The following is a 19230-nucleotide window of genomic DNA, read 5'->3' as shown; positions in this document are numbered from 1 at the left end:
CACAAGAAACATACTGGCAAAAACGAGTGATCCTCGGTCACGCAGCCAGCTTAGCCCTCGTAACAGCTAAATCAACGTCTGGACATCCAGAAGGATGTCGCGCTTGTCGAATGAACGATGCTCGGCGCCGCGCGTCCCTTCTGTACAGTTGGTGCAACGACGCGTGAAGCGTCAATACAAAAACTTGTGAAAGTGTAATTAGAGAGGCAGTACATCTTAGATCGTTATTTTGAGAATATGTTAATGGCGTAAAGTTAATGAAACGAATGAATAGGGTCTCTTTCTCTTTCCGCGCCGGGACGAAAAGGACGATCTGACTGAAACACCCCCCGGAGCACCACCAGCTCCGATTTTCCAAGTGACGGCGTACAGAAGAACCACCCTGAAGCATGTAAATTCGCTTACGCATCTCTAAGGGCCATCCACCCTCGAACAAACATCCAGCGCGCGAGAGAGCGACGACGGTCCGAGAGTCGGAGAGAGTACCGGATAGACCTTACGCGGTGTGCTTCATTAGACCCTTAATGAAATTTCAACACTTTAACGCCCCGACGCCCCGGGAAATATATAACCAATGAACTCGTTTTCACACCAGACTGCCCCGCATCTTCGTCGCCGGCAGTCAGGTCCTTCTAGTTTCTCCTACCCTCCTCGGGGTCGCATCTCGAAAGGAAAACAAGGGTAGGATTCACCCTCGGAAAGACGCTCGAGTGTACCCCTAGTTTTACCGGTTGGTGCGTCTGTTATTTTCTCAACCGCGAACCTGCAGTCAACTACTCGAAACCACTCGTCGAATGCTGTCACATCGGTAAACTCGGCTTCTGCCGGACCGATTGGTTGAAAAACCAATAAGAATTTTAAAAAATTAATCATGGACGAGCGGAAGGAACAGACTTAATCTTAAGTCTGTGTCAGTTATTTCCAATTATCAGGTACCAAACATTAAAATTTCTGCGAGACCTACGTTACCGACTAAAGAAACAGCAATTGCAGAAACAAACATTGGCAGAACGTGTATCGACCGATTCGCACAGTGTTCACGTGCAAATTCGTAGAGAGCGCTTATATACCAATTATTTTTGAAAATTATTTTTCACATACGCAATCAAGATATCTATTTGCCAATTTATTATGCAAATTTGTGTAACATCTTGTAATTGGTGAATTAATTTTCGTCAAAAACGTGGTACGTACTGTTAAAATTGAAACTCTACTAAAATCATAATGTTTTTACAATACTTGATAAGTAATTCACTTTATAATATCATTGTCTCATCTCATTAAAAATGTTTATTAACTAAAATACTTATATTTGTTTTGGGAATAATCATTTTTTTTAAGAAACGCAATACATAAATTTAATACGAGCCACAGTTAACGACATATATTTTAGTGAGATCATCAAGGCAAATCTAAATAATTTGAATGCTAAGCGACGAAAGTTCCAGCCTGATAAAAATCAGTTACAGGCTCACGGACGTGAATATGAAAATTGCAAGCGTACCGCGGCGCAGTTTCTTGGCGACGTTCTCAGGTCACCTAAGGACAAGTCTTTTCTTTACATTCCATTCTTTACGATCAGCCGACGAATATCACAATGTTTACCAGATTCGGTTTCTTACCTCTTAAACGCCATCCGCTCTCGTTTACATTCCACATTTTACGATCGGACCAAATATAATGTCGCCAAATTTATTGCGATTACCGTCTGAAGTTCCGACATCGAATGTTAATCGAGACACAAAAGATATCTCTAATCGGAGGCCCGGGACGTTCGATGACGACTTCGAAAAATAAAATCTGAATCGGGGCCTCGGCGAGAAAAAACGACGAGAACCATTACGACTCTAACAAGAATGTGTCAGTTGCCCGCGGCCGAGTCGAAACTGGTTGCCACAGTACGAAACAGTTCAGGCAAAAATTTTCATGATGTTCCTGTATAAAAGTCGTAGTATTTTCCGTCGAATTTTTCCCTTTGCCACAAGTTTGTTGCCCCGGTGCCGAACCGAGTGTTTTCCACATCAATTTTTACAAGACGTAACGCACTATGAGTCAAAACATCCATCCGTCCAACAGAGATTCCAAATTTTTACCATTTCGTCTTATATAATTCTCTTTCATGTTTCCAAATTTTTAAGGACCCTTCATTAGACTGCTATGTACTTGTGAAAATTATTTATATAGTTGATGTCCCTTTTTTGGTACTTGACAATGGACAAACAACACACATTTGATTACGTGCCTGAAGAGATGCAGTTAATAAATTCATTCAAATTAAATCAAACGGTTCGGTACGGTTTGGTAAAAATGTCACTTCTATCTTATACCACCGGTTCAATTCTTGGTGTTTTTCTATAAAAATCAATTGCACGTTCTGGAACTTTCTGTGTAATAAAAATTTAGATTGCGTAAAACAAAACTATACATAATATTATAGGCTGTAATACAAAAAAAGCCGTTCAAGGAAGTAATGTATGAGAGACTTGTTCTACTTGCTCTTAATAATTTTAGATCCCCTAATAAGTAGTTTAAAGATCAAAAATACAAAAGGTAGTGAACGGTTAAAAAATGCAAATATACACAAGTAGCTGTCTCAGTTATAGTAATACAGTTAATATTTCTCCCACGAAATACATTAAAATTTTTATATGCATGTATGTGATATACTTATTCACGTGTATTATCAATTTTTTCACAGACATAATCGAGTTTCTGTTTTTCAACATTGCCAATTTGTCCAATGTCTACCTCGGAAAAATGTGTACACGTCAAGAATCGAAATTATCTTCAGCGGTCCATGCAGTTCTACATTCAAATATAGTTTTTGTTTGGTTTTGAAGTTCACTTCAAGCAGCGTAGCCACAGTTTTAAAGCACTGCGCTACGTATGATTGAAAAGAATATACACTGTGATGGGAATAGTCGTCTCCGAATACACCTGAGAACTATATCGAAACGTCTGTTGCGGGGTTATTGAAACCAGCAATCTGCATTATAATCTGCCAAGCGCGGCTGCAAAGTAGGCACTCCATCATCAGGTGGAACCGGTTTTTTCGGCCTCGGTCCTGCAACCGTTCAAACTGCTACTCATTGCGTATTCGTAATCTTGGATCGGTGATCTCCAATTGATTCCTATCATTTTTTGTTATCTCGTCATTATCAGTGCGCATCCTGTCGCGGTTTTTACGAGTTGGAACTCTTTTAACCGTGTCGGACGTAAACGCACGCTCTCGACCAGCATACCCGAAAACCAGGATACTACCATCTTTAATGTAAAATCCAGATCCATATTTTCGTGCTTCAGCAGCAGGAGTCCACCGGATCTCGATCACGAACTTCAAAACTCCGCGCTCGAATTCCGGTTTTAAAGATACATTGTTCAGATACATAGCATGCATTTTTATGTTGAACAATATGAATTATAAAAGCAATTGATGTTTTTTTTTACGAGTGCTATCTTCAGACCAATTAGATTAACAAATGAATAAGAAGCGCATTATCCAAGAATTAATTCAGACGTTCGAACGACAGATTGTATCGCGATAAAAAAGATAAAAATCATTCGAGATTCTGTTCCATATTCATAAATTATACAAGGACTTCTAAACTGTACATTTACTTCATTTAAATTGTTGTGATATTAAACATTTTTATAAAACGATACTTACCATTTTTAAAATATATTTAAGATATGCATAAAGGCAAGCTATTACCTCCAATGTTACTGTACACTTTGATGTTAATAAAATGAATGAGACAAGAATAGATTCTGTTACATATTCATAAATTATAACTTTTAAAATGTACATTTACTTCATTTAAATTACTTAATTGCATTACTTAATTAATTACATTATTTAAATAATGTCTCCGCAAATACGAAACATAAATTTGGACAATTTCGATGAACGTTTTTATAAAACAGTACCTACCATTTTTAGTTCTTGGTCAATTTAACCACGAATCTTTCGTCCAAATATTTTTAAGTAGTGCACGAGGCATACTATTATTCCAAATATTACTATACATTTTGTTGTTAATGAGATGAATGAGATAATGGACAGAAATGACATTTTTGGAGCAAGGTAGAAAGACAAGTGAGAGGATTCGTTGAAGCGTCAGGCGGATGATTTTCTAGGATTTTTTGCCGGGGTTTTAGGTCTTTTTTCGGTGAGCAGGTCGAGGTCATTTTCGGCTTCTAATTTGTTACATTTAAACAAATCACGGCACGCAGAGGGGCCGACGGGGACGTTCGCGAGAATAATCGCGTGGTGTGCCGCGTGCACGTAAAAGGCGGGCTGAACCTTTTTGGAGAATAGGGGAATTTTGTTTTCGAGAAAACGAACTGAGAAGAATCGATCGTTCGCCGTAATAACGGGTGCGATTCTCTGACGGGAAACGAGTCGAGTCGGCGAAGAAGAAGCGTATACACAGAACGCCGTTCCCGAGAGTGTAGCTCCACTCATTCCGAAAATGAGAACGTCTACAGATTCTACCTGCAAAACTGGAATAACTGGTGAGACCCGGTACCATCGATGCTCTCGAGGAAATTATGTTGTTTAGCCTGTGAGAACGCTACGCGATCGGTTACGCGAAACTTCGGAATGGCGCTAATGTAGAAAATATCAGTCACTGATGTAGGGTGAACGGAACCCGAAGGATTTCTATTTTCTATTTAATCGCGTTCCAAGCCGGTCGCATTAAACAACACGTTCCGCCAGTATGTTTTAATAGATACGATGCACTCTCTGCGCTCTCTGCATGTGTTATGTGTCCATACACCTATGCAACCGTTTTTATGGTTTCGCTTATAGGACTTGAGCTCTGCACCCTTCGGCTAACGTTCGTATCAAAATCCAAATCGAACAGAGACTGCGTTTAACTGCCTCTGGACTTTACAACGTGGAAGCGTTTATGCAATCTTATAAATTCATAAATGCGACACTCCAGCGGTATTATTTTGAATCTTTGAGACTTCGGGAGAGTTTATAGCCTAGAAATGTATCAATTACTGTCTAATAAAATGAATTAAATTTCTCCACTTCATATTTTTTGTCGCAGCTTTGCAAACCAACTAGTTCTGGATTAACGTAAAAGATATCAAATGCGGATGTGAATAGTAAAATTATGGTACATAGATACATTTAATTGACAGAATATTGGAAGGGCACTAGTAAAAAATGGTTTATTAAACAATTACGAAGAGGGGAAGAAATAGAATAAATAAATTCAATAATCATTATTTTATGACAATATACATACTATTTCTACATTCAGTGCCCATTACTTATCCAACCTAATAACTAAGATTACTATAATTACAATACAAGTGTAAAGGAACTGGAAAGAACAATTAACTAAATTAGGACGCCAATACAAAAATATCGTCGCAGAATTTTAAATAAATAAGTGCGTCGAAAAATGTTGGAACACAGCTATTGTACATTGAAAAATTGCTATGTATTTGTATAAAACACACTGTCCAATTGTCAGGGACGTTTATGGTCAGCGATCGTTGCTTCGAGGAGCGATATTAAATTAAATATACCTTACAGGGTCAATAAGAAACGTTTCTCACAAAGTTAATAGAACCTTTGCATTTCCGACATATTATTTTAAATTGTACACGCAGAAAATATCGATTCAACACTACCTTTAATGTTCGACTTTTGTCGCGATAAAAACAGTTGACAGCTGGCGAGCAAGTGGTGGATCGAAGAAAGATATGTTTCCAGCTTATGGGGAATGATATTATCTGGATAGGTGTGTATACCGTACAATCAACAAAAGTCATACAATTGCGCATTACTCTATAGTTTGCACGATAATGAAATGCAACTGATATGCGCCGTTCTCCTTCTCCTTCCGGGCGCTACTCCGTTCGTTTCCCGACCCTTTAAAGGGCTACATGCAAATTTTGTACAGTTATTTCCGATATGTTCAATGCTATTAAATTTTTTTATATTAATCAAGAGTTTACTTTAAACATTATTTTAGTGTGGGGGTTCAGAATTTTATCATCATTTCTGCTTAGAAATTATTTCAGTGCAAGCAAAGGATTGCAATTTTATAACAAACTGGAGTTCCAAAATATGCTATTTCAGATAAAAATGGATGAAGACGCTTCTTATACCCTTGCAGACAAAAACCAGTCTCGCTTAAATTACGAATATTTCGATCATTTTCCGAAATTGTCCAGTGAAACTTTTCATAATCAATGTCGGAACTGTACACTTTGAAATACTAGTAGGAATTACTGAATTTCATATTGGCAGTCGTTTGGTTCTTTACTGAAGCAAGTGCATCAAATTTATTTCACGGAACAATTCAACAATTTTTATCGGTATTAATATAACCTTGTCCACGATCTGACCATGTACGGACATACAACAGGCCTCCTTTCGAAACCGTCTCGAGGTCATTTGTCATAATTGTTTAGGTATCTGCAGTGTCATCGTGGCGAGTCCCTTTTATCAAAGCTTCGAGATTTACCAATAAAAATGACTTAATGGAAATCAAGAGAGAACAACGAGTATTGAAGAACATCGTTCTCTGTCGATGAAAAAATTGACATAAAAGTGTAACATGACGTACAGCTATTGCGATAAACAAAGAACTGCTTGAAAAAGTACTAGCATACATGCATGCATGTTATACTGGTGCATTCTACAAGTTTCTGAAACTTCTTACAATACGATGGTACAAGAAAATAATCCATTATTTCTTCAAATAAATTCCGGCAAATTTTCAAAAATTTCTTTCTCGACAACTTTCGTTTATGAACAACCATAAAAATTGTTTTCCGAAAACTGAACATCAAATGTAACGGCGTGTGGGAAACTATATGTATGTTCATACGTGCGGCATAACTCATTCGCTCGCGCCATCTCACGCGCACATTTTATTTATCACCGTGGAAAAGGAGGAACAACAAAAACGACATAATTGATCGATACAAGCTGTGAAGTCACATAAATTGGTGGCAACATGGTTCCCCCGTCTTTTTCTTGTTGTTCCGTTTGTGCCTCGATTTTCACTTGGCTCTGTGTCTTCTTTTCGAGGTCTCGTTAGGGCCACTTTTATGCGGACGTTACAAGCTGTAAAAACCGAAACTGTCGCCGAACGCAGGGCTGTAAAATCGTCGTTATGTGCATCCACGCGTACATGTCACCGTTTACATCCACGTAAACACTAGGAACAGGGGAGCAGTGGTATGGAGGGAAACGTAACTCGATGCGACACCAAATCGACGCTCATTCGCTATCTTCCAACACCTGCTGCAATTGCAACGTTCGTCTAAATATTTTTATTAGGTGCTTGAAAGTCCTCTGTTTGAATAGAAAAACAGAGAATATTTTATGTCAAGTATTTTCCATTTCACACTTTTCACGTAGTAAGTGGACTCTCTAATCGTCATACCATTTTTGATATCTTCATGAGAACTGCTGGGAAAAGCCATGCTGCATTTATGGGAATAGATCGTAATCTTATGGGGCAATTGTTAGCGAATACGGCGGGTAGCACATCCATTCCGAAGAGTTCCAACGTCTCCTTCACTGATTTTGCAATGTGTGATCTAGTATTGTCAGCCTGAAAAATCACTCTGTCACGTATTTTGACATATTCAGGATGTTTTCAATGCTCGACTTAAATTGACTAATTTTTTAAGTGTCTGACATGTATCATGTAATCAAATTCTTCGTCTTGGAGCTTATTTGTTTTCTTCGTTGACTGTAATCCACCTAGCATAAATAAAATACAAGATGAAAATATGAACTCTTCTTGACGCTAGTTCTAAAAGACAATAAAACATGTCCATAACAATTAAATTGAAATGTAGCATTCTTTTTAAACAAATCAAAGTTGACACTTTATCATGAGATATAACCCTCTATTGTTACTTAATACTGTGCAATTTATACAGGAAATATTTTCAATGCAACAGAAATCGTTGAAATGACAAAATTAGGTTGCACACCTTGCATAAACTATTTATACAAACCTCAGAGGAAACAGAATTTAAATTTGATTATTGTAAATTGTTGAATATTGTAAAAGCTATGGAAATTCTCGTAAAGTCGGTAAACATTTAAACTCGTGCGACGACAAGCATTACCTTCCACGTCGCATTTATAGCCGGCAATGACGAAGTGTGCAAATAGTGTGCATGGCGCACAGTAGGCAAGGAATTCACAGAGACAGCTATGTATTTGAGGAAGTAGACTTACGCAGCGACTTCGAAGTCGTCGTTAAACGGCGAAAATCACTTAACCATCTATTCGCTGTGTTGGTTCGTTTCATTAGCAAATAACTTTCCATAGTAAAATGTATTGGGTACAAAACAATAACCGTCCTTCTTTGGTTTTTACTCGTCCTTCTCCTCGGTGGTTTATTGTGCAAAATTATTTTTCTTGTTTCCCCTCGCCTATATTTATCCATGCAAACAATACCAAACACTGTGAAATTTGTGTAAAAGTTTGCATACTAAATGAATTGTTATTAAATAAGTTTGGAAGAGACTAGAGAGAGTTTCTTATAATTGAATTCATTAGATGGATTTTCTAGTGGCTGAACATTGAACTCTTCCCCCCCCCCCTCTCTCACTCTCTCTCTCTCTCTGCAGTAGGAAATAAAATATTGTTCTAAGGAATAAGAGAATAAGAATGATTTAATCAACCAGGGTCGCTGGGTAAGACTCGCGTCCCCACTTTACCTTCCCATTCTATGACGCTATTGGACACCCTATTCGATGACGCGTTCGTCACGTGACTAATCCGGTATTAGCAGAGAGAGAGAGAGAGGGTAACTTTTTCCCCTGAATTCGAGTAAATTCCCCTCATCTGGCGACTCTGCTCGTAACCTCGTCTCAGCAAGGCAAGGACAGGTGAAATCATCATCCTCGTGTTTCATATTATACGTGCACTTTATTCACACAAGAAATTGCGTCCATACAAATATGTAACATTTTGCATGAATAGAACAATTTGAAAAATACATGTTTTCCATTCCAGGAGACAGATCACGGTTTGAACGGTTCCCGAGTCCGTCGAGCGCCTGCGTTTCGTGCAGCACGACTCTATGAAACGCACGTTGCACCTTGGGTAATCATAAGATTACTGATAACAGCCGCGATTTATCTCGAGGAATCCAGAATTTCTCATACAACCGTACAATATTAGGAACATTTTCATATTACAAATGTCGAATTCCGCCTTCCCCTTGCTTAGCAAATCGCGTTATAAAATCCGATTTTCGCCGGAACGATTGTTTAACCTATTAGAACTCCCTATCCCCCTCCACGTATACACTTAACACAATAGGGTACAATACAGATAAGAATGAGTAAAAAGAATCAACGGTATGGCGATGATAAGTAAAGTCTGCGTGGTTAACAGGATGTAGTGGTGTTGTTTATGCAAATTTCTCCTATCTCCCAATACAAAGTTACATTCACTGTTAAATCGTATATACAAAACCGGAGCTTCGATCCGTTTTCCGGGCGCACCAAATCGATTTCATCGCACGAAGAGCACAATCTCGATGAAATCACGTCGCGCTCTCATCTGCGAAATCGTGTAGTCTGTAAGTAAAAATCGTGTCCTTGCAGAATATGCGTATAGATTCAGGCTAATAGATTGACAGCGACAATCAAACTTCATTCATTCGACGAAGATATCTATGTTTAGGAAATTTTTGAGAACGGACACAACTTAATTAGATATTCGATAACTTCGAATAACATTACGGTATAGTACATTAGCTGTTATTATATTACATAGCTTTATATATACAGAGTGTTCGCAAAAATATAAGTCTAACCAGCAAACGAAAGAAACGTACGCAACGGGTTCGTTCAAAAAATTAATTCGTCGCTGTTTTTTCTCTCGAGATATCACTTGTACGCCACACTAACACGCTTTCACATACTCATGCTTTTGAAGCTCACAGACTAGGTCGACCAATTTACATACAGTAAAACGAATTTCCGAAATTGAACTATCGATTTCATTAATTCTCTAGCTGCATCGATTATTGTTATTCGATTACACTGGCTCTTAAAGACCGGAAGACGAAAATTATCCATCGTTGACGGATAAAAAACATGTTGACCGACGAAATGAAAGGATGCCAACGAAAGCACTTTTACCTTACAGCCTAACTACATCCGATTTAGAAACCGCATTTTATTAACATTTATAATAGTCCGATAGACTTTATGTGTTCGTGACGCTCAACGAATCTCGTATAAAGTTCAGCTTGAGACGCTGACTGCAGGCGGCCACAAAAATCCCATAAAATGAACGGGAACTTTATGCAGTTATAGCGCATCAAAGTCCTTCCGACGATCATGCAGCGAAGAATTTAATAAAACATCTCAGCAGTTTTGGGATAAGAGACTTCGGGATAGCATCGATTCGGATAATCGAGGTTCTACTGTAATTGTAAAATAAGGAATTTAAAGTCCGTCAGTTCCAGCGTTCAATTCGATGCATTGGCGCAGCAATGAACTTCGAACGAATTGCGTCGACAGTGAGCGTGTCAGGGCCGATTCACACTATTCGCACAGAAACTTAACGGTTCCGATCAAAACTGATGAGACCAGCATTCTTCAATGCATTTACATATAGATGGTTATTAGACCGCGGATCTTTATGAACTTGTGGTTTCTAAAAATTTCCAAAAAATCTTGGAGTATCAAATCCGATAAAATTTGGCACGATTTTTATTTATTTGGGACCTACAAATAGTATTACCAATCAAAATAGGATTTTATTTGGTACCACTTTCTTAAAATTTGTCCACAAAAAATTGAAAATTGCATAAACATACGGATCGTATCATCATAGACAGGTATCGGAAACTTAAAAGAAATATTATTAAGGTATGAAGTACCAGTATGAATCGACCTTTAAGCATTTCGCACCGAGGCTGCGACGTGGTTTCGAAGATTCGCCGAAGATTTGCGGACTCGATCGGCACAAAAAGGTAGCTGGCCAGGCCGTTCCGCGAAACAAGGTTCGCCTCGATGCACAAGAGGATGCACAATGCACGTGTTTCGGCGAGTAAACGAGCGCGACCATTGCAGCGGACGCATATATCATGACAGAAAATAGGCACCGCGGTGTGCGCAGCTGCGACACCGTGCTTGATTTACGGCAACGATTAAGCGGACCCTTTGAAAATAGTTCTGCGTTGACGGAAAAATTTTAACGAGATCAGGAACACCCGAGCAAACGCGGTCTCACTTAACGGCGAAACAGATTACAGAAACGGTAATAATCGCTTAATGACACAATCGCATTGAACAAGATCACGTGTCACATTTCGACAGGTCTTTATGTGCCCGTAATTATGAAAGTGGTCTCAGTCATGTATTTCTTGTTTCGAGATATTTAAAGGGAAAGGATATTAACACTAAATGAATTCCATATAATGTTGAAATAATGGGTACTATCTAACGGTTCATTTATGACAATATCGTAAAAATTACATTGAATTAATTCAGTTTAAAATAATGTGATATGAAATAACTGATATAAACTCATTTCTTTTAAATATTGACCTAGACCACTTTCATAATTATGGGCACATAGGACAAGACCCTTGAAGCTTTTACCGCGGTATCGGTGCACGCGTGCGAGCTTATCGAGCTTTCCCAATGATACGATTGTCTGTAATTAATATAATAAAGATAATTAAGATAACACTGTTGGCTTAAAATGCAACTGCTTGTGTTCTACTTTCGAGCACGAGCTTTTGCAATAATCTAACAGTCGTTCGGCGACTGTAACAAGCAATGTAATTCTACTGAACGGTTCGAAAAGCTCATTCGCAGCTTCTCGCCGCGAGTCCAGTACTACCTTTTAGTTGTTAGTGGATTACATAAGAATCCGAGGACGCTTGCTAAATTAAACAAATTATATTATTCCTTAGGATATCGTTGGATATCTGGTGATAAGCGTAGAATGGATAAAGACGTCACCGGTAAATCGTGTGTGTTCAGCAACTATCAATGGTAATGATTCGGTGAACAGACGATAAAAAAAGAAGAAACGTGTGGTATTGACCATCGATTATTATTCGCTTCGTAGAACTTGTAATATTACGAGAACATACATACAATGCCTATCTACGTAAGTTTCCTATTTATACTCGCATTCGTAATAATTGAAACAACTTATTATATCGTATAGTACATACGTACGTAGTCAGATACACCCATAATGCAACGCAGACGAATAAATAATATAAAAGAACGAAATAAACGTTGAACTGCTTGAATACGTGTGTGCGTAGGGGATAATAAAAAGTCTTATGCGACAATGAAAGTACGTGTTGCACTTTAAAAAAAAAAAAACAAAGAGAAAAGAACGGTTGTACGATCAAAGGTACATAGCTAGTACGATACACCTTACACCTCACTCGGATGGAGCCATTCAACAATTTTGGTAGCATAACCACCTCAACTCCCAGCTTCTTAGGCTCTTTGTACGACAATCTTACAATTACGTCTTCGTGATCACGCATTGAGGCCCAGGGACTTATACCGAAATAGAAAATACCGGTATTTTTCGATTATAGTATGAATTCCGAGTACGATGTATTTACCATTATTTTTCGGTTCTTTGAATTCGATTAAAATTGTCAATATGTTGTCGAAATAGAAGCTCAAAACATAAAACCAGTGGATCCTGTAGGTGTTGTGATAACGTTAATTATGTTAGCAAAGTCATACCAAAACTGATTGTATAATACATACACATATAATTCCGAAATACAAATAATTATCAGCATCCTATCAGAGATTTTCTGTCTGATGAGTTCGCTTCATCGGAAGTAATTTACACAATGTTTATAAATCGCGAGCCAGAATAAATCTGACATTGCCTTCATCATTGCTCCCACAAACTCGCTAATGATACAATGCCTTGATGCGTGGCAATAGTGACATCAAAAGTAGAAATGAAGTATAAACAAAGGACTCCTCGAAGTCAGTGACGAAAATTGACCATTGAGCGATTCACAGTACAAAAGTATTTATAAATAAGTAGATTAGTAGATAAGTAGAAAACTTAATTATTCTCGTAAGCGTGTTTAAACCTATTAGTTATACCAGTAATTAGTGTGTTAGTGTTAGTAGTTAATATATTTATTTCATTAGTTAGTGTTGAGATATCCTACAAAGAAATAATGGGTCGAATGGTTAAAAAGTCTAAAATATACATATATTATCACCTTAACGATACAATTTATTTAATGATATATTCAATGATATTTCATTACATAGGACTAATCAAAATGTCATGTAATATCTGTCTCTATTGTTATTATTGTCATTTACGTACACGTAGTTAATATATATATATTTGTAATTGTACACAAAAAAACATATGACTTAATCACCTAATCGTTCCTAGAAGAATACCGAAATAATACCGGTATTTCTTTCGGTACCGGTAATAATGCGTTTCGGTATAACTTTGTTCGCCTAATGCCGGTATCAAAATCATACCGGTTCTAATAAGTTCCTGTCGAGGCCTAGTCTTTGGAAGAAGACATCGATCCGACGTCTATGATTCCATTTATTCTTTTGTAGGTCTCTGTGTAAGATTAAAGTTTGTAGCGTATTCACAGTTCGAGTTGCTCGATTTCGCGACGCTTATGGTTACTTATGTACAAGGGAATCGCCGAACACCTGGCGCTCACGGATGAAGCTCGGAGGTGATGTCGCGTGTGGAGGAAACAGAGAACGCTCTTCGATCTCCAACATTTTCAGGAACATGATGGTGTGTACGGAGTCGCTCGCCGTGCAAATCGTTCCGTACACACCGGATAGAAATAATTGGCGATTGCGAGATGGCTTTATTGAAATCGAAAAGCAGGACGTACTTCCGAGCCGGAGGTGCGAACACCTTCGGGGTCGATCGCGCGGCGTTTCCTGGTTTTACCTGTGAATTGCAGTGCCGATTCGTCGCTAAACGAACACCTTTCCCCTTCTCGCCATCTGTAACCACAGCGGGATTAAAGGCTTTACGCTAAATGGACGGTTCGCGTATCCAGCAACCGGAAGCGTGGAATTGTGAGTCCGTACAGTCGTGTCCCTGTTGCGTCGCGTTTTGTCGCGTTGTGTGACATCGTGCCGCGTCCCTAGCGAGATCATTTATGTTAAACATTTACCACTATGTTCCGTTACACGTGAAACACCTGACACGCTATTAGACGCGAAGGGTTTCGTGGGCGACAAAATAGCAGGTTGCATGACGGCGCGGCCCGAGCGTCAGGCGAGGCGTCAGTCTGCGGTCTACGCCATTCAGAATTTCTTCGGCGGCTCATCGAGAATGTTTCAGATCGATTCGGGCCGGGACAAAGTCCGTTGACATTGCCCGCTTGCGAAACCATTTCACCGTTCACGCGAAATGTCCTCTCTGACTCGTGATTGCTTCATCGGGTGTACTCGGTGTTTAGCTGTGGCGAGAGACTGTCCACGGTGGCTCATATTGTTTGCTAACTATCCCACTATCTGGACTGCGGATTTTTTTGCGAAATAAATAGACGCTGGGATGAAATAAAATTTTGTTTCTTCGGTTAATCATTTTAGCGAGTCCATAAAATGCATAAAATCCGCAGTCTACTTATGACTCTAGACTTGCAATATACATAGAACTAAAACAGATGTACTTTATTCTCGATGTAATTTTTAAAAATTCTATAAAATTGAAACAAAATACACTGATCTACACAGACATCATTGCCAGTGAATAATAAATTGTCCCGCAAGTCGTTCAACGAGAGCAGCAAGCCAGAAACTGTGATCTATCGGAGCATAATGGACAGTGGTACACTATAATGAGCAACGACACCTGAATTTCGCGAGTAAGACGAAGGAGATTCTGGAACAATGGACAGTGCGGCGCCAAGTGGAATTCTCGTTACCGTAAATTAGACACCGGAAGTTCGGTCTCCGGCGAACGCTAAATATTCGAGGGCCCGCACCGCTCGTTACCGAAATGCAAATCCATTTAAACCGGGCGAGTCATTAAGCTCTGTACGGTAATAACCAATCGAGCTTCACATCAGATTGTTACTCGGGAACGTGTTCCCGCAGCAAGAAAACGACGAAAAAAAGGAGCGGGAGAAAAAGAGGAAGAAAGAGAGAGAGAAAGAAAGAAGAGAGGAGAGAAGAGAAAGATGAGAGAGGAGAGAAGAGTGAAAAGAGAGGAGGGCGACGGGGTTCATGACAGAAAAACGAGGAGGAGCCAGCGAGCAGGGGGAAAAAAAGGACGAAAGAATGAAACAGCATATCGAAGAGACAGCCCTCGGTGTTCTTATTTGAAAATTAATTTGCCGCGAGATGGAACGACCAGTTTTTGAGCGGCCGTTTTATTGCATCGTGTTGTGCAACTGACACATCCGTCGACTTCTTGATTGCGCGCGCGAGCGCGCCCGCAGTTCATCGATGCAGATCGCTTCTCTTCTCTCGCGAGGCTTGCGAATATTTCGAACCTGTATCGGACATTCTTCCGTGGGAACCGGCCGCCATTGTTCCGCGACTTCGGCTATTTCGATTAGCTCCGTGATTAACACCTGAACTACCAACAGAGAGAGCGCGCCTCGCCAGTTATATCCTCGAAATTACTCGAGTGCTATTCCGCGCCGGTAATGAGAATTAATGATTTCCCACAGTAAGTCTCTTGTTCAATTGTTCCCCACAAAAGCGTCTTTATGATTTCAATAATTGCACGATAAAAAATCGGTCATTTTCTCCGTGGTTTTACTGCTAACAATGGCCGCAGGAAACACGGAATGCTCTGGAACCAGTCTTCGAATCCTCCGGAATGTGATCGGAGACTCCATGACTTTCTTGTGCTGAATTTTTGAAGTACATCTTTATCAGAGGAAGTGCGTTGCGCTTAATGAAATATTTTAACAAGGCAGGTAAGCAGCGAAACAAATATTTACTAGATTCTGTTTAAAATCTTATTCAGAGGTTGTTTGAATGTTTCAATGTCGTTGAATGGTTCCTTTTTTCGGGCTCTCGAAATTTAATTGATCTTGCAACCGAACATGACACGAGAATGTAACCGAGGATCTTGCATACATCTTGTTACAGTGTCCACATACATGTGCACACGAGTTCAATGCACCGAGCAAATTCCAGGATGCGAGTATCCAGGGGAAACTCTAGGCTTACGATCGAAATTGATCGAAGTTTTAACGATTTGTAAAGCGTTCGGTATTGAGCATTTAAAGCGTACGCTGTTCAGGAATGTTACAGAGCAGTTCTGAAATCGATGGATTATGCAAGCTTTTTTTGAAAACGTTTTTGAATAACAAATTACCCATTGTAAACCTGAATCTTTGTAATTGCGGTTAAAAAATAAGCGTCAGTGATCGTCTCGCGATCATCGCTACTCGATTTGCACGCCGGTGTGGCAACATCCAGGAGAAACCCACGTGTCACAAATATACACACTTCCCACCGTATTTAAAAGTATTTCACCGGTTGCTTGCGTCCGATCTGATTCGATCGGCGGTCTCGGCTCCTTTTTTTCTCCTCCGTTAATGCGTTAATGCGCTCATTTACGCCGGGCACTGTCATACGTCGGTTTTCTGCGTTCCTGTTTTCTCCATCGCTGTCTCTCTTTAGACTGATCGCTCGCTGGCAACACTCGCGCGTCCATCGAGTATCGAGAACTAATTCATTACACGACGTCAAGGGAGCTTAGATTACCATCGGCCATCGACGGGATCTTGATTCGGAATGTCGCGCCTCGCGATGTTATCTCATCCAACTTTTTTCTCCTTCTTCTCGATTCGTCGATTGGGACGTGGGGACCATGGTGCCCGTTTAGGAGGTTCAGGTCCCCAGAGCAAACGAGCAAACTGCGATTTACAATATAGCTATGTGCTTAGCAAAGTATTGTGAGTTTCTGAGAATCCACAAACTGTATTAATCTATTATTCTAAACAATCTTAGTAGATAGAAACTGTATTATGAATATGTACATCAGGCTCCCTGGAAGGGATTAGGTGGAGCACCGTAGGCCCCTTGTTCCCGTTCAGTTTGTTGATGCTGAACAACTTACAATCTTTTTATGAAACAATATTTTTGTTCTTTCTTCTCCTCAGTGTCCTCGATCGGAACATAGAGGTCGTGGTTCTAGGTCTAATCCCCACCTAGACGCTCACACGCTTATTCTAACGCATATCGTCATCTTTCAAACTATATTACGGGCCTGAAATAATAGTTGCAACCTTCCCAGCGAACAGCAAGAATACGTGTGACTCAACTGTATCACTGTGTGCGTGACTCGCATTCCATCCGAGTCTCTTCTTACGAGACGCGGAATAACTACATATATATATATATGTTAAGGTACCTCGACTGTTTTTAGCTTCTTCCTCCGGTTCTTCAGACATAGGGCACAGTGATCACACGCCTGGTTTTGAATCGCCTATCAGAAGGAGGTCCTCGGGAGCCGGCGCGGAAACCGCGAGTAGAATTGCGAGCTCGATTTCCTTACAAAGTACCTAAGCCAGAGAGGTGGCGCGGTCATGCATGCGAGGTTTACCGCACGCGACGACACTTGATCATCGGGGATGGAGGAGGACCGTCCCGAGCGATCAGGTTCACGGGCGACTGAATTTTAGCAAGTGGCCGACGGCGACGGTCATCTCTGATGATCGTGCGTGAGCCCCAGCATCCTTGCTCTCCGTCAGCCGAGAGGCACGTGCAACAAAAACCATATACGCAGAGGAGAGACAGAAACAAAAAATGGAGAAAGATGGAGAGCAGGAGGGAGAGAGAAAAAGATACACAATAATAAAATAAAAGCGGGATGAAGGAAACGGGGAGGGAACGAAATGGAAAACAAAAGACAAAGATCGGGGGGTGGGGGGGCGAACGTAGCGAACGATGGGGCGGATTCGATCAACGAACCGAAGGACGCGCAAGGACGAGGGATGCCCGAGGTGTACATTGTCCGTGAACTCCGGCATCCCACGGAACCACTCACAAAAGTGTTCATGATTTTCTCGTTCTCTGTCTCTGGGGGTCGGCAGACAAAGAAACAGAGACGAAAGAAAACTATATTCGAAAAACAAGAGCGGTATAGAAAAAAAGAAAAAATGGCTAAGAAGAAGAAGAGAAGTATTCGGGAACACAACACACACTTAATTTGTTTGCGGCCTTTGTGTGCTTGAACGTGGGACCTCGAATCCGCGACGCTCTGCTGCTACCACTGCTGCTGCTGATGCTGCTCTGTTGTTTTGTGGTGAAACCTTGACGCAGCGTTCTCTCCCGGTGGTTGTCGGCTCCATTTCTGAGGGCAATCTCGATCGGGTAGGCTGAAGATGAAGTAGCGAGTTTCTCTCGACCATCGATACCATAGCCGCCACTGTGTGATCCTCATGGTCTGGATCCGCTCGAGGTCCGGTCCGTTTTGCAGGATATTGGACATCTTCACCGGAGCAACCTTAGCCCCCGGGGTCGTTTCCGAGAAGTACAACGTTCTTGGCTAATTGCGAATTTCGTCCTTTCGTGCCGGTGCATGTGCCGATTCGAAACATTCGGGGAACGTTGAATAGGTTGAACGAAGAACGCCGACGGTGCTGTTGCTGCCGATGATGATGCTGTTGCTGCTTTTCTCTTTGCCGTTTCCTTCTCCCGATCGACTGCTCTCTGGCGTTAACACGGCGTCGCTTCTCTTTGGATTCGACCTGTTCTTCCAGTCGCTTTACTTCACCGACTGGTCGGTAATCGATCTGAAATCAGAAAAAAAGTTTGGCCTGCGGTTAGCGATGTGTTACATTCGGCGCACCGGTCTTGGGAATCGCGTGGAAGAACACCGCTCGATTTGGACGAGTTTCTTGGGCGGCCACTCTCTTTCTCTCTTTCTTTCTTACCGATCTTTCTTTTGCTCGCCTTGCTCTCTTTCTTTCGCTCGCACAGCAATCGCTGCATACCGCAAGGCGGCTGGTGTGTTCGTGACGGGAATGTTTTAATTATTGGCATCACGCGCACTCGATAGGGGACCGATCGTATTTAATATTTGCATCTCGGATTGAAACGTGATGACGAAATTGATTTGTCGATCGATTATGCAAATTTAGGAAATAAGAAAATTTTTGGAGAAGTTATATTTTCGCGAGAACCCCTGTTGCTTCTTCTTTTTAGGTCGCTTACGCATATTCATGAGTGTTATAATAATGCTTCGAGGGATTATTCATG

The 19230-nt window shown here is 40.6% G+C and overlaps 2 protein-coding genes across 4 annotated transcripts in view; both read right to left on the bottom strand.

Annotated features, from left to right (window-relative positions):
* Nucleotides 1-9755: 9755 nt before the first annotated feature.
* Nucleotides 9756-17523, bottom strand: LOC143213652 (uncharacterized). The gene is made up of 2 exons (XM_076433708.1): nucleotides 17381-17523; nucleotides 9756-14004 (listed from the first exon to the last, which is right to left on the bottom strand). The coding sequence occupies exons 1-2, from the start codon at nucleotides 17418-17420 to the stop codon at nucleotides 13703-13705; spliced, it is 342 nt and encodes a 113-aa protein (XP_076289823.1). The 5' UTR covers nucleotides 17421-17523; the 3' UTR covers nucleotides 9756-13702.
* Dsx (transcription factor doublesex) overlaps nucleotides 13229-19230 on the bottom strand; it is a 104431-nt gene continuing 98429 nt past the window's right edge. For all 3 annotated transcript variants that reach the window (XM_076433705.1, XM_076433706.1, XM_076433707.1), the window contains one exon: nucleotides 13229-18764. Coding sequence is in view for 2 of the 3 variants with exons in the window: in XM_076433706.1 (XP_076289821.1) it covers nucleotides 18742-18764 (23 nt within the window). In the remaining variant the exon portion in view is untranslated. The remainder of the gene's footprint in view (nucleotides 18765-19230) is intronic.

Source organism: Lasioglossum baleicum, chromosome 11, assembly GCF_051020765.1.
Source record: "Lasioglossum baleicum chromosome 11, iyLasBale1, whole genome shotgun sequence".
In the NCBI taxonomy this organism is placed as follows: domain Eukaryota; kingdom Metazoa; phylum Arthropoda; class Insecta; order Hymenoptera; family Halictidae; genus Lasioglossum; species Lasioglossum baleicum.
This window is presented reverse-complemented; position numbering and strand designations above follow the sequence as displayed.

What these genes read in the sequence shown, in the direction of transcription:
- LOC143213652 (XM_076433708.1), bottom strand. Translation starts at nt 17,420, where the DNA reads ATGTCTGAAGAACCGGAGGAAGAAGCTAAAAACAGTCGAG. An exon ending in AGAAGCTAAAAACAGTCGAG is followed by an intron (nt 14,005 to 17,380) that starts GTACCTTAACAT and finishes CTGTGGTTACAG; the next exon opens with ATGGCGAGAAGGGGAAAGGT.